The following is a 15,962-nucleotide window of genomic DNA, read 5'->3' on the forward strand; positions in this document are numbered from 1 at the left end:
CTCTGTTCTACAGTGGGGTATGCATTTGTTTGGGTTTCTAGAAAGCTAATAAGAGTATCTTAACACCCAGTTTTCTGTGATGAACTCTACTAAGAATACCTGCTGAGCAGAGGTGTTAGGAAGCCCTCTGAAGGTCGACAGATAGTCCACATCACCATGCCACACCCCTGTACCATAGAAAAGTGTCACAGTGATGAGCCCCTACCCCTAGGTTCAGCTAGACCTGCGGTGCAGAGTGGAACTTGGAATCAAACTTCTGAAATCCTGTCACCTAGAGCTCTCAGGTTCTTACTTACAAATACAGTAGCTCCTATCACCTGGTTAGTCTCACCCTGAAGATAAGAGAGGCATTTAAGAAGGAGGCCCAGTGCAGAGGCTATACTATTAGCTGGGGGAAAGACTTAAAACACTGACTCCATCCCCACCCCCACTCTCAGAGGTGTAACTGGACTGTGGGCTATTTGGAGAGCAGCCATTGGCTGCCTGTTTACTAGCACAAGGCTCTGGTTGGGGATCTGAAGGACTCAGGGAGAAGGCCTTTAGTTCCCCCACAAACTGGTAGGCTCAAGTAAACAGAATTTTTGAGAGAGGCAAGGGCAGCCTTTCCAGAGGTCAGGATTGGCTGAGCTGGAGAGATCTGCCCTGCACAGGCATTTGCCTGGCATTGAGATCAGGACCTGTCTCCACAGTGTGCCCATGTGAGCAGTTTTCTGTGAGCTGTGGCTGAGAGCCTGTTATGCATATGTTGGACGCAGATTGAATAGTTCCAGACGCCTGGAACCTTCTGCCTTCCCAAGCTTCCCACGCTTCATGACGTGGCTCTTGCTCTGCACAGGGGTGTGGTCAGAGTCAGGAGGTGTCTGCTACCTGTGCCAAGGCAGGAGGAATAAGGGGTGGGGCTTGTCTGACAGCACCCAGTAGAAACAGGATTAAACAGACAATTTATCCAAGAGCTCCCTCGAAAGAGAGAGCACATGATAGAGTGGGAGCAGTCCAAGCAGAGGGTGGTTAGTCAGCCTTCAGCTCCCCCTCCTTAACCTTTTCTTCACTCTACTTTCCAAACAGTCATGTACTGAGTACCAGAGGCTGAGCAAAGAAAGGCAGGGAAGACAGAGAACCAGTGACTTCCATCCATCTTGGAAACTCTGTCCAAGCAGGTAACAGATAGACAAGATACCATGTGATTGTTTTAAGAGGCAGGAAAAGACAAGTGCGGAGAGAGACCTACTTGTGAGCCGTGGAGGACATCACTGGAAGTAGGGAGGATGGGGAACAGCCCCATTTAAGACCCTTGGGGGGGGGGGGCTGTATTTGCTAATTTCCAGAAGAGCTGGGCACATTTACATTTAGATAGCAGAGTAAACCTGCTTAGCCCTGAGGTGAGCACCTTTTTGGCTCCCTGTGAAAACTAAGGCTTTTGAAGTGTTACTAGTGCAATAATGACCGGGAATGGAATTGCATTCCTGTGATCCCAGCACTCCATCCAGAGGACCCAGGGGATCAAGAAGCTTGTTAAGTTCAAGGCCAATGTGGTTTACATAGCAAGCCCTAGTTATAGTTACACACCGAGACCTTACCATTAAAAAAAAATTACAGATTCACCTGCTGTTTTTTATAAGTCACTAACATTTCTTCAGTTGTCCCGAATTATTGCTAACTTTCTTTAATGCACCATATACTTCATAGTGACCCATTGCTGAGGGAGGCAGGTACTGCTTTCAGTGATGAAGGACAGAGAAGTGACTTGTCCAAAATCACACAGTTCAGTCAAGAGATGAAGTCCTGATTCATTGTTCTGTCTAACCAGACTGCCTTTGTTTAAGAAACAAGAATGTTTCTGCTTTGTTTCTTTTCTTTCCTTTTTTTTTTTTTTTTTTTTTTTCTGGCAAAGTTGCCATTCTCCAAATGAACATTTTAAAAGTTTAGGTAAAAGAATAATTATGGAGGCTGGCAAGATGGCTCAGTAGATAAGGGTACTGTCAAGTCTTATGACTTACGTTTGATTCCCGGGATCCACTTAAAAGTAAAGGAGGGCCAACTTCAGAGAGTTGGTCTCCCCTGGCATGGCCACACACAAATAAAGGCCTTTTAAAAAAGCAATTGTGTTACAGCAGTGAGGTCAGGATAGCTTTTTTCTGTTTCCTGTATCACTAATAGATCTGTAATATATTCTGTTGTTTTTGAAGTTTTGTTTTAATCTCTATATTGCTGTCTACCTGCTTCTGAGAGTCCCGTGATACTAATAAAAATATCACTGCCCCTGTACACCTCCAAGCCTCATCTTTATTTGAATTTATTTTTCTGTTGGCCAAATTTCTGGAAAGAGAGTCCTGTTACAAACCAGTACCTGTTCATAAACGCATCTCACTCAGGTTGGAGATGTATGTGAGGACATTCATACTTCTTAGCCCAGCACCGGGGAGGCTGTGGCTGGGAGACTCAGTAAGACCACAGTCTCAAAAGCCAACAGAGGAAGAAAAAAGAAAGTAACAAGCTGAATTACAGATTCAGCCAAGAGTTTTAAATCTGTATTTCTCTAACTTTTGGAGTGGGTTGGAAGTGGTAACTGAACAGGGCTCTTGGTAGGAATGAACCAACCCCTCAGTATAAGGCCCACTAGCCCATTCCTCAGAAATTATTACATTGACTACCTCATGTACACAGCCCAATGACATTAAGTGTATTTTCATTGTTCCACACTCCTCCCTACATCTGTCTCCAGAGCACCTCATCATCCCAAAGTGAAACTACATATGGACCACTCCCTGCTGCCCTAGCCCCACTACCCTGCCATCTGTGTCTGATCTGACCAGTCTGGGTGCCTCATCTAGGAGCCCATTTTAAGATGGAGATATTTGAAAAGTGGGGGCTTAGGGCTGTCTGTGAATAATTAGCTCCTGTGATGGTGACTAAATCTTCTTGCACCCTGCAGAGCTATTTGTGTGTATGTGGCCAGGCTCCAGCAGTACTGGTAAAGGATTTTTGCCCTCCTGGGAGAGTGCCCTCCCTGGAGTCCATGGGAAGCCCTGCTAACCCCATCCCTTGTGGAAGTAGAATCAGGGGTTGGGGACTCTTCACTTAGTCACTTGCAGTGGGATCTGAGCCATGCCTGTCCCTCTAGTCTTAGTCAAGGCTTCCTGTGGGAAGGGACAGTACTTCCCAGAATTACTGAGACAAGATAATGGATTTCTCTTTTCATCCTTAAGAGTTTACCTCCGTGTCCAGATGTGGTACATGCAGAGTGATCAGGGCTCCTGGTTTCTACTTTGTGGAAGTGATGGAGACTAAGAAGTAAGATGACTTGCCTAAGTCTTGTACCACACAACTGCACCAGCATTTTTTTTTTTTATTGACCAATTTTTTTTACAAACCTGGATTGAGGAGCAATGAGCTGTTTTACTATTTTACTGCTCGTGAGACGTTGCCTTAGAAGCTCCTGGGTTGGTCCTGTAGGTGGGAGGAGAGGATCCAGGGTAAAGGTTCTGGCAGGAGATAAGGACAATGACGTGTCAGAGAGTAGAATCCTGAATTATTTCCACAGTGATTGTCTTCTCAAGGGACAGCAGCTCCTTATGCTTGGAAGTTGTTCTTCATATTGGACCCAAGACAGGCAGCACCAATCATGGCCTTCCCACTGTGCAGGACACAGCTTAGGGTCCTTCTCGACACAGGAAAACACCAGTCCCCTGGATGTAGCATGTCCAGTGAGACTTATGTCATCCCCAACTTAGGCGTTCTCCTGTTTTTCCACATAGGTGGCAGTCCTAGGAGGGGAAGGGACTGTTCAAGAGGCAAGTGATGTCACAGGTCTCTTTGTGAGAGTAGAAGAGTCTAGCAGGACACCCAAAAGCCTAGGGACAGTGCTGGCAGAGCACCTCCTAGATGGGTAGAAGCTGTCCAGGTACCGTCTGCTTTCTCTCCATGCCCCTGGAGTGTGGCTTGGGTTGTGAAAGCACTCTGCCAACAGCTCACTGTTGGAGGGGAGGGCACACTTACCTATCTAGACTCTGTGGGATGTGTCAGCTTTGCTGACGAACTGGTATGTTTACTATTGATGAGACCAGATGCCATGAAGTTGGGTCTTGTAGAACAAATACCATGGGCCTTGTACTTAGCAGATAGAACATGACTTGCTGTGTAATACTGAGCAAATTCTTCAACCTCTCTCAGCCTCATTTTTCCTTAGCAGTATAAAAGAAGATAGTGTAAAAAAAAAACATTGGGGTCAGATTATAAGATTTAGTTTAAGGGCCTCACGCTGTGGTTTTTGAAAGCTGTCTTTCTAAATGTCACCATGCTGTGATTTCAGAGGGGCTAGAAAGGGAGCCCAGGCAAGAAAGGCTATGGCAGTGTGAGGGAGCAACATGGAGATGGCACTTGTTCCTGCACCTCCATCTGCCCACCATGCACTTCTCTCAGATTCTGTTTACCTGTGTTTCTGGACCTGGGATGGAGCCAGGGGGATGCAAACCACAGGTTTTCATCTGCAAGAAGCTCAGGGTCTGAAGGAACAGTGCAATAAATAAACAGGCCAGCAAAACTAGAATGGTAGCAGAGACCTGTGTTCACCTGAATAGCAGTGCTGGCCCAGATCAGAGCATAGATGAAACATAGGGACACTCGGGTGTCCTCCTCAGCAGAGGAGGGCATTGTAGGCAAGGACAGTGTCCAAGGACCTGAAGGCGTGACTGTTGTGATTTGGCAAAAGTAATATGCTGGAGAAAGGTGACGGGATGCCAAAGACCGGTGCTAGCAATGCTGGGTGGGCTAGGATGCCTGTGGGCACATGGGCAGAGACTGAACCCCTAGCCTGGCCTCTGGCCAGTAGAGTTTCTGGAAAGCCTGAGGCTGTGAGCTGGGTGGGCCCCGGGAGCCATTATAGCGACAGTTCCTCAGTTACCATTTATCTTCCTCAGTGAACTGGGCCTGGCCAGGGATGCCTGACCTCCAGGCAGTTGTGACTTACTACTCTGTATGGTGGAATATATCTCACAAGGGGTAGGAGAACTACCATCTCTTCTCTGACAGGCTCCTATGCTGGGGAGTTTAAGGACCTTATACTATGTGACTTTCAGGCCTCAGAGAGAGACATGTAAGCAATGCTTGCTCCTTCACCTCTGTCTCCTGCCCTCCACAGCACTTCTCTCAGATTCTGCTCCGTCTGTCCCTGGGCCTACAGGGCCTCATCAGAGATGGAATCCTTCCTAAGTGTCAGCAGGACTCTCCAATGTTGGGATTGCAGGTGTGAGCCATTACATGAAGCTAGTAAGACTTTTTTTAAAAAAATAGTTTAAGTGTGTGTGTGCACTAATGCAAATAGCTTTCAGGGGTTCTCTCCTTCTACAAGCTGGATTCCAGTGAGTAAACTCAAGTTAGCAGGTTTGGATATCAGTATGTTTCCCTGTTCATCTAACTGAACTTTCAACTAGGAGGTGCTCTACTGCTGCTCCGTGGTGCACCACGTCCTCTATGTCCCCTCTGCAAGCACTTCCTGGAATAGGATAAATTGAAATTTCTCCCTCTGTGGACTGCCCTTTTGATAGGCTGTAGTGTGACTCTTGTTCATGAAATGCCTAAATCATCTGAGTGTTGCCTAAAATTCAGAGAGCAGCTTCTCCTGGTCTGGGCCTTCCTCTGGCAGTGAAGTCTGAGACATGTCTGGTCAGCCAGAATCACTAAAGTATTTTTCACACAGGCTGTTTTCCTGTGTAACTGTGTCACTTGGGATTCCAACCCCAAGATCACCGTGCAGGCTCTGAGGAGGGCCTCTCCTTCCTGTGCCTCCATCCCCAGGGCTGTCTGAGTGTTGTCTCTGACCTGAATTGAACTCCTGGTGTTTCCCATTCAGCCCTGCATTCCTTTCATCCTCTCCCAGCTGCCCAGGGTTCTTGGCTCCTGCCTCTGTTACTCGATACACCACCTGTCACTCCAGGCACAGTGAATAAGCCCGTTAACACCCGCCTTTCTATTCTGGGATGCACTGGGTCATTCAGAATGATGCAGAGAACCCGGCAGTCAAGGTGTACAAGGCCTGGCAGTGTCTGGCTTTGCACACTGGCTTCAGAGCCTGTGACAGTTTAAGAAAAGCCTGAGTTTTGTGACCTGTCAGCACTCTACAAGTGAGGTAGTTTTCTGAGATTCTTTTCAAGTAGTTCTTTGTAAGTAGGACTCCTGGGAAATTAGCAGCAAGGTTGACATATTTGACATAAGCCAATATTTGAAAAGCCAGGACTTATTGTCTGCATCATCTCCCCACCCCCAATCTCTTACCAGCCAGGGCAGGCTGTTTCATATCCAAGGTTGGTGCTGGGCTGGAGTGCTGGCATCTTATAACTCTCACTATTATCTGTATCTTGTGTTTATAGCTTTGGTACACAGTAGGACATTTATGGTTAATTACTACAGCTTGGAAACTGGACCTCTTGCTTTAGGGCTGCTGAAGGTGTGGTGATAAACAAGCCCTGGCTCGTAGAGCATTCGCTGTGCGAGTGCTCTGAGAGGAGCACTGTGCACGGGGGAGCAAAGGGAAGAGTCGCCCTCGGGTTGCTTATTGAATGTTGGTGTGGAAATGGGTTTTGGAAGACAACTTACTTTGCTGGGGGTCCCTGGTCAAGGGCTGGGAATGAGTGAGATGAACCTGCCAAGGATAGAGCAGGAAGGGGAGCTCTGGTAGGCTGGGGGAGAGACATGGCGCTCTGGAAGGTGAGCTTTTGTCCTAGAAGGACAAAGCTTTGCTGCTGGGGGAGGGAAGTCCCCAGGCTTCTGGAGTGGGCAGGATGACTTCTCTGGGAGGGCAAGGCTAATGTGAGGGAGGGAGGATTCAGATTCATCGGGAGCTCACTCCACTTAAGATGGCCTTGGACCTCCCGTGGCACTGCCAAGTGCACTGGGGCTATCAAGATAGTAGCCTGATGTGCTGTGAAGTCCTCTGACTACAGCCCAGCCCTGAGGAACTTCACGAGGGAATCTGTGGACAGCAAGGAGGTTCCCATGTGCGAGCCGCCCTGGGAAGTTGCTGAGAGGAGGCCGCCTCTATTTTTTCTTGGCCTCTCTCCTGACTCCTCTTCACCATCTAAAATTTTGCCAAGCTGTGCCCTGCTCAGCATCTGTCCTGCTGTGCCTTGCCCTGTCCTCCTTTGCTCCTTGCCAGTGGGTCTAGCCATCCATCCAAAGCCTGTGTCTTTCAGAAGGAACCTGGTCTGTCTCCCAGAAGGCAGGCACACTCTCTTTTGTTCAGAAAGCATGGTTTCAGGAGTGGTTTACCCCATGAGTGGTGGAGAGCACCCCATGCCATTACCTTGGCTCCTCTCCAGAGCATTAAGTATCGCACCCCTTTTGTGGATGGTCAGAGCTGTGGCCTCTATATGACAGAGTGGTGTAGAATGTAGGGGATGGCACTCCTGGCTCTGTACTTCCTGTGTATGCCCCTCTGTGAAATAGGGCAATAACAAACATGGCCTATCTTATGTCTTGGTTTGAGGATTCAGTCCGCTACCACATAGCAGAAGCAATTCTTATGGCTCATGGTCATTACGTTCCCAGGATCATCAAATAGCAAACCCTGACTCCTGTGGGAAATCTAGGTTTCCTCTAAGCCTCTTGTCATAATTTCTTCCAGCCAGTCAGTACACAGTCTTATTTCATGTGTGTTTCCACCAAAAGATTCCCTATTTAATATAAAATTAGTTTATTAATTTTGAACTCATGACTCATGCCTGACTGAAGTGTATCTAACACATTTTCCCCATGGACATTGGATGGTCCTTCTGCAGTACACTCGGGATCCATTAAACACACCTCCAGCAAGCCAAGAAACTGGAGAAGCAGTAAAGAGCATGAGAAGGCACTTGCTGGCTGGATAAGAGCCAGTGTGAGAAGGCAGTGTTGCCTTTATCTGCCTTTGTTGGGAGTGTGAGCTTCAGATACACATGTCAGAATGACCATAAAAAGCCCCCAGGGTTTGTGGTTAGAGCTGAGCATTGATAGTGAATCCATGAACATGAAGGTCAGCTGACAACTGGAGCTCTTGCTAAAGCATGGTCTGTTACCCTCATCGCCGAGGACAGGACCAGCTTCTTGAGGTTTGTAGCTTTCACCTGTGTGACACCTTTGCAACCTGTTGGCTTCTGTGGACATTGAGGCCCAAAGCAGGTGCAGATACTGCAGTACCTGCATGGGACTGGGTAGGTTAGACCTCTAAGGTAGAAAGGTCTCACAGTATGCCACGAGTTGGAGTCTTTCAGGGGCCAGGATGGAAGGGGGACAGGAAGTGCAGAACAGGAGGCAAAAGGCAAGGATCGGCAGTGTGTGGATGACGCAGGTGAGGGCAGCTGTAGATGGAGAGAAGACAGAGGTGGGAAAAGCAGGTGGGAGCACGGCACTATGGAGCAGCCCTTTTGGGCACCCTATGATTGAAGAGCATCTCAGGTAGTGCCTTGGCTCCTCCCTGATTCACAGTGGGTATTACCTTGGGACTTGGGAGTGTTGGCATGAAAGTATTGCCAGTCCAGTGTTGCTGGCTTGACATACTCAAGGGAGGTGGTGGTGCTGCTGACGACAGGACAGTGCCTCTGAGAGGAACTCTGTCACTGAACCTAGCTTTGCTGCACACAGTTCTTCCCCAGCTTCCCCACTTCTGAGGTGGAGACAAGAAGGAGAGGGAAATCTGGGATTGAGTGGTAGCATCTGCCATGGTACACAAAGGAGTGTCTCCTCCTAGCTTAGGTTTGGCACCTTCTTATTGAATGGAAGAGAGAACGAGATCCTCAGGCCTAGCAGTACCACTGAAGGGGAATAAGGGAAGTTTGTCTGAGGCCAGCTCTGTCGACTCATATGGATCCTGAAGCTGGGTGGTCCCTCCTACATCTCTGTAAGGTTTCCTTCCTGTCTGTGACTCCTGGCATCTATTCCTTGAAATGTCTAGGCCCTTTCTCCTCTATCTCCACCATGTCCCAAGAGCTAGCAGCCTGAGGACAGCAATGGCCTTGGGATCACCCAGCCCAACTTCTAAGCAAAGCACTTGTAGAAGCTAGTTTCCTAGGGGCTACTGTGACTTCCAGATCCTTAGGAGGTAGAGTCCTAGCCACCCCTAAGTGTCTGATTCTCTGTTTAGCTAAACACTTGGGTTTTAAAAAGCATAGTATAGAAACAGTCATCTGATCTGATAGTAGAGAAAATTCTTTTAATGTTTTGGTTTTTTGAGAGAGTCTTATTGTAACCCCAGCTTATTTTGAACTTGCTATGTAGTGGAGGCTAGCTTCAAACTCAGTCCTCTTGCCTCTACTTCCCAAATGGTAAGTCATAGGCAGGCACCACCAAGCTGTACCTGCTAGATGAAATCTTGAAGCATAAGGCAGAAATGAAATATACTAGACACCTACTTCAAAGAAAGGAGGATTTGCATGCTGCTTATCAAGTCAAGGATGCTGTCTACATCTGTCTGTCGCAAATAAGCTACTGCCTTGGCATGAGGGGCCTGCATGGCTAAGTGGTGGGTGGGCAAGCATGTGATTGGGTGTACATGTGAGTCATTCTGCTGTGGTTTAGCAGACTCTTCTCTCAAGGTCTTTGAAATTAAGTACAAGGCTTAGCTGGAACAGACAGTTACACTGAAGGAGTGCTTACACCCAGCCTCATCAGGGAAGGCCAGAACTTTCCAGTAATGGACCAAAGTTTAGCTGTTAGACACAAGGTATTATACCCCATGGCACCTACAGCATCTCCGAGGGCAGGGAGGCTGCTGTCAGTTCCAACAAAGCAGAGCTACGCTGCTCAGTTCTACCATCATAGGTCTTCAGGCCGTTTGCTTCCCTCTGAAGTTGACTTGACAAATGGTGCCCCTCCAGCATCTAGGCTAGGCAATGAACCACCAACGCACAAGCACCCGATTGATTAATCATGGATACAACTCCAGCCCTGAGTGTCCAATGATAGGCAGAGGAAAGAGACAGGGTAAAGGAACTAGTAGACACAAGTACAAGGATAGGCAAAGGTTCCATCTGGAATTGGCACATGTGTAAAAGCACATGAATGTGTGCTGTGTTTGGAGGAGGCGGCTGACAGTGGAAGGAGTGGGAGCTGAAGAGAAAGCTTAGTGGGAACCAAAAAGGGCCTGAACCAGGAAGGTGCTTAGAACCTTGGATACTAATGAGTAGGGCCAATCAGTGTGTGTGTGTGTGTGTGTGTGTGTGTGTGTGTGTGTGTGTGTGTGTAGGTGTAGGTGTGTAGGTGTGTAGATAAGAGGAAGGCATCAAATATCTTGTTCTATTTTTCTCCGTATTTCTATGAAAGTAGGGTTTCTCACCGCACCAAACTGCCTTGCTTGTGTTCTGTTTATTAAATCTCTCATTTACTAGTGTGTATGCACGTACACTAGAATGTATATGTGGAAGTCAGGACAGCCTGTGGAGTTAGTTTTCTCCCACCACGTGGGTCCCTGGAATTGAACTCTCACCTTCACGTATTAGCTGTAAGCACCCTTACCCACTGAGCCACACTGCCAGTCTGGGTAGAGGCTCAATCAGAGAGCCCCTTCAATCCTCCTGTCTCTTCCATCTCTCAGCACTGAAGTTAACAGGAGTATATAGGCTCACCCAGCTTTTATGGGGGTGCTGAAGATTTGAATTCTGTCTTCATGCTTACATAGCAAGTACTGTTACCCACAAAGAGAGAGGGTGTCACTCTGAGCCCTGCCTGGCCTGGAACTCACTGTGTCAGCCAGGCTGCCATAAAACTTGTAGAGTCCCTGAACTCAAACAGGTTCTGGGACTACTGGTACATAGACTGTACCTAAACAAATCGTTTTGATGTTTGGAAGTTGAAGGTTTTGGATAGCAATAATGAGGTTCGTTTTCTTGTTCAACAGTTGTTTATTGGCGGCCTTCAGTGCTTGACTCATTGTCCTGAGCCTGTGCCAAAGCCATGTTCCCACTACTGCCTCTGTCTGTTGCAAATGACAAGTGAATCTTTAATGGTGGAAAAGGTGCTTTGATGCAGGTTCCTAGGTGACAAGAGAAGAGGAAGTGACACTTGAACCCTGAACTCTCGAGGAGCTGATGTGGGAGAGGTGGCCAGTGAGGTGCTGGCAGCAGCTAAGGTCAGGCCCTAGCCTGTGTTCACACGTAGGTCGTCCTGTGTCAGGTCAGGGCCCAGCAGAGGTGTGCCTTCCCCCTAGGAAGCCCCCAATCCTCCCTGCTAGTCTTAGCCTGTATTTAGCTGTGACCTGTATTCCAGAGACAGAGAATCCAATCTAAGCTTCCTCTTCCTGTTGTCTGTCTGTTCAACCTTTACTTTCTTTGTCCAGCCTCTCAGACATTCATTGTCCTTCTGAGGTCAGGGTCGGGCTTCTGCCCTGGCCTCTGTGTGCTTCAGCCAGACCCTGACCCTCTGCAGCCCTGACAGGGAGGCTAGAGCTCTGTGTCCTATAGAATAGTCCCTGGCTATGGTAGTCACCTTGTCTCCTGGGAGAGACCACATCTTTGTAACTACTATACTGACTTAGCCAGTATCTGCCCCATCACACAGCTGAGGACAAAGACCTTGTCTAGTTGTGAGTTGCTCCCACCCCTTAAGAGGTGGGTTCTTTCTCATCATTTTGAACAAATTAGAGCTACCTTCATTGTACTGACCCTCATCCTACCCCCACTGAAACCCACTTCCTTTGGGACTTTTAGGCTGGACATTCCCATTCTCAAAATCCTCTGTAACTCAGCCCTGTCTGCTGGGCTCTGGAGGGACTGACTTTAATAATCATCCTGTATGTTCATCTTGTTATGAAGTCCCCTCTCCCCATGATGGTCACAGACCCAGTAGCTGGGGACTTACAGATCTGGTCTCGTTCCCTCTTTCCTTGATGCTAGTAGGACCATTTCATGCTCTGGCCATGCAGAACCTGGCTTTTCTGTGATACAGCCTATGTCATTATTTTCTGCAAGGTAATTGGACAGAGCAGGTTTGAACTTGAGCTTGTCCGGTTCATGCTGCCTCCTGACTTCAGGACCCTTACCAGAATAGGATAACTTCATATAAGTAGAAGAGATCCAAGCAGGGGTCATGCCCTCAGTCACGCTGGTGCATCTGACCAGAGTGAGAATGTGGGTGTGGGTGGGTGAGAGCCTTGGCTTTGCCAAGGGCTGTGCGCAGATGGTACAGTGTTGCCAGATGGAAGCTCTGAATAGATGAGGGCACTGGAAAACGCAGAAAGCAAACTCCTGTCCCTGAAGCCAGGTCTCTGTGCCTTGAGTCCAGAGCCTTCCTACCCTAGCAGTAGGATCTGGGCTTGAGAATGCATCTGCCTCTGGCCTCAGATCCCAGCAGTGAGGCCTCAGACACCCGCAGCTGTGCAGGTGGGAGGGTCCCAAGGCCTGGGAAGCATTGAGGTGGACTGTGCAGTCCAGCAAATGTGGTTGCCACTGAGCCCTGGTAACTCCAGGCACATTCTCTAGCCTTTCTGAGCTGCATGTACCCATCTGAAAAGTGAGTGTGATTGATACACCCTCCTGACAGCACCACAAAACTGCCAAGCACAACTCCACGTGTGACCCAGCTTTCATCTGTCAGCCTGTGTAACAGGGCCTACCATTTCTATCCTGGGGAGGGCAGAAGAGACTTTTTTTTTTAATGACTTGAGCCCTCCCCACCTCTCATAGTCTTCTAGCCCAGAGACATGGCTGTCCCCCATATCTCAGTGTTCTCCCTTAACTTAGTGACAAAGACTGCACAGGTGCTTGTGAGGACGCTGTTTCCTCCAAAGGCCTGGGCAGAACTGGGAAGTTTGGGAGTGGGAAGCTCCTGGCTGGACACCCTCAGTCTGTCACCTCCACTGCACAGGCCGGCCCCCGACCTCTGACAGCTTCTGCTATAGTCACTCACTGTCAGGTTTGACTTACTCGGTTACAGGTTTATGTGCAGTGCAAGAAGTAACACAGAAAGTAATCTGTATTGTTGCCCTGTAGCCAGTTTCCAGGAATCGTACAAACTGTAGGGCAGCATCAAAGCGGGATGCTGGCAGAGACCCAGACCACTGGCTCACTTGTATTTCCCTGTATGTGTGCACATGCCTGTGTATGGTCAGCGAGTACAGATTTCTTTTTTTTTTTTTTTTTTCTTATTTTTTTTAAAGAATTATTTTATAAATATGAGCATACTGTAGCTGTCTTCAGACACACCAGAAGAGGGCATCAGATCCCATTACAGGTGGTTGTGAGCCACCATGTGGTTGCTGGGAATTGAACTCAGGACCTCTGGAAGAGCAGTCAGTGCTCTTACCCGCTGAGCTCTCTCCAGCCCTGAGTGCTGATTTCTTATATGCAAGTCCCTCTGATGGTGCCGTGGTCACAGAGGCACAGAGCAGTCTCATCACCGCATGAGTAGGTCCCTTTTATTTTACTGCCTTCCCCATCTATCTTCTCCCCAAGCATACACTCAGCCCTGGCAGTTACTTCTCTGTTTTCTTTTCTAACAGTTCAGTCATTTCAAAAATGTAATATAAATAGGCTTATTCACTGTCTGGGGAATTGCTTTACCCAGTAGACACAATGACCGGAGAGTCTTTCAAGTCATCATGTGGCTCCGTTCATTTCTTCTTACTCCTAGTAGCACTCCACAGTAGAGGTGTGCCTCCATTCAACTACTCGGCTGCTTGTTTTCAGTGTCTGGGTTTGCAGATAGAGTTGCCTGTACATGCATGTTTGTTTCTGTGTGCTACTTGCCTGATTATTCTTGCTGGGTTCTGTGATAATTGCATGTTTAGTTTTATAAGAAAATGCCAATCCTTTTGCAAGGTGGTTATATGTGTTTCTCCACAGCCTTAGTGTTCGGCTGTGACACTTTCATAGCCATTCTATCAGGTTGTGGAGTGATGTTCTCTACTGGCAGATAGAGAACTTTCTGCAGTGTCCCTTGTCCAGCCTCTCTGACACTGGGCCTTGTCCTGTGGACTGTCACTGAGTGGGTACCATCTCTGTGATGAGGAGCTCCTGCTCCCAGGTGGAGGCTTGCTTGGGTCTCTATAGGAGAGGGCACTCCAGACCTGGGTAGGACTTGCTTTGCTGGGCCATCATAGGAGAGAGAGGGCACTTAGAGAGACAGGACTGACAAAGGTCCTTGTTCGGGTGCAGCACTGCTGGGGGAGCTACTGGTTCCAGACAGGGCAGCCTGAGCAGCAGGCACTAACTGTACTGATATATGTCCTGCCGCATGCCATCCCCAGGCAACTCAGAGCTATGGCAGTGCCTGGTTTCCTGAAACTTAGCAGAAACAGAGAGACGGATCAGGCATGGTGGAGTTGTGGGCAGCAGACTGGTGTGTGGGGTCTTTGTAGGAGGAGTAAGTGGGTTGAGAATGACAAAGAGGGTGTATTGTGTTGGCCAGATTGAGCAGAATGTCCCCACAGAGGAAGTAAGGAGGGAAGGAAGAAAACAGGGTAAGAAACTGTAGGACCCAAGGGTCACAGAGTGACCCTGGGGAAGGCAAGATAAGTTCTTCTGTTGTTACTGCCTCCTCCTGACATTGGTCAGGCTTTGCCACAGCCTTATAGAGAGCATCTTTAATTAACGAGGCTTCTCCACTGGATTGGGCCTTGCAAGAGGGATAGGGTCCGTGTGCCTGTATTGGGCATCACTGTGTATGACTCTCATTCTCTTGCTTCACAGTTCTCTAGCTGAGATCAGGCAGGGCCTCAGGCCAGGAGAGGCCTTGAAGGGTTAGAGGCATCACCTTCTTCACTTTGCTCTCTCACCCGTCTACAGGTTCATCATGCCTAGTGGCATATAAGAAGACCCCACCACCGGTCCCTCCACGTACCACATCGAAACCGTTCATCTCAGTCACCGTCCAGAGCAGTACTGAGTCTGCTCAGGATACCTACCTGGACAGTCAAGACCACAAGAGTGAAGTGACGAGCCAGTCGGGCTTGAGCAACTCATCAGACAGCCTGGATAGCAGTACCCGGCCACCCAGTGTGACACGGGGTGGAATTACCCCAGGCCCTGAAGCTCCGGAGCCACCCCCTAAGCATGCAGCTCTGAAGAGTGAACAAGGGACACTGACGAGCTCTGAGTCCCATTCCGAGGCCATCCCCAAAAGGAAACTGTCATCAATAGGAATACAAGTAGGGGTCCCTTTTGCACTGTCTTCTGTCCACTCTGTGCACCGGCCTGCGTGTAATTACATCTAGTGGAGGCCCACTAGGTCTCCCGGGAAGAGATGGTTTTGTCTGTCTATTCTGGTGCATCTGCCCCAGGTGGCTAAACCAAATTCTCCTGTAGCCACACTCATGTGCCCAGCTGCCCATGCTGCAGGTCCATAGCTGGACATCCTCCAGTGGGTTGTCCCCATGAATGTAGTTACACTCAGCCAGCAAGCTCCTGTACACTGTTTGCTGTCTACTGTCTGTCTGTCCACTCCATCCTTTGCCCTGCCAGACAACTCATGGGAGGTGGGGCTGGCTTAACAGTTCTCTAATCCAAGGTCAGCTCGGTACGGAAACCATGGCCCCGCTTGGCAGCGGGCGCATCGTGGAGCATAGACGCTGATGGGCTAGAAGCCTGGGACCAGGGCCCTTGAGCCATGGGGTTTTTCAAGGGGAACTTGACCCAGAGCCCACTCAGGCCTTGGGGACAGGTAGGTCACTTGAAGCACCAGACCCATGGCTAACAGAGTGTGATAGCAGGTCTATGCCTCCCTTCACAGAAAAGGGTCCAAATAGGTAGGGTCCTGTGACCTAAGCCCCAAGTCCCATGTCCCATCTAGAAGCCAAAACCAGTGCATATTTATATCTGTGGTGCCCAGCTTCTCCTCCACTACCTCCCAGCTCCCAGCATCAGTTGTCTGTCTTCTGAGAGCTGAGTGAGGCGAACGTGGCCTCAGCCTTACAGTTTTCAAGAATTGGTCTAAACCTAGCAAGTCCTGCTACGCAGCTAGACCTCCAGACTGCAGTAGGGGCAGTGAGTGAGGCCAGGCCA

At 48.8% G+C, this 15,962-nt stretch overlaps 1 protein-coding gene across 8 annotated transcripts in view; it reads left to right on the forward strand.

Annotated features, from left to right (window-relative positions):
* Positions 1-15,962, forward strand: part of Dlgap4 (DLG associated protein 4) — a 147,719-nt gene that overhangs the window by 118,059 nt on the left and 13,698 nt on the right. For 7 of the 8 annotated variants that reach the window (XM_076930114.1, XM_076930115.1, XM_034496877.2 and 4 more), the window contains one exon: positions 14,748-15,109. In XM_076930114.1, coding sequence (XP_076786229.1) covers positions 14,748-15,109 — 362 coding nt within the window. Of the gene's footprint in view, positions 1-5,142; positions 5,243-14,747; positions 15,110-15,962 lie in introns of those variants that run through there. The other variant, XM_076930118.1, reaches the window with a different exon arrangement.

Source organism: Arvicanthis niloticus, chromosome 2 (genome assembly GCF_011762505.2).
Source record: "Arvicanthis niloticus isolate mArvNil1 chromosome 2, mArvNil1.pat.X, whole genome shotgun sequence".
In the NCBI taxonomy this organism is placed as follows: domain Eukaryota; kingdom Metazoa; phylum Chordata; class Mammalia; order Rodentia; family Muridae; genus Arvicanthis; species Arvicanthis niloticus.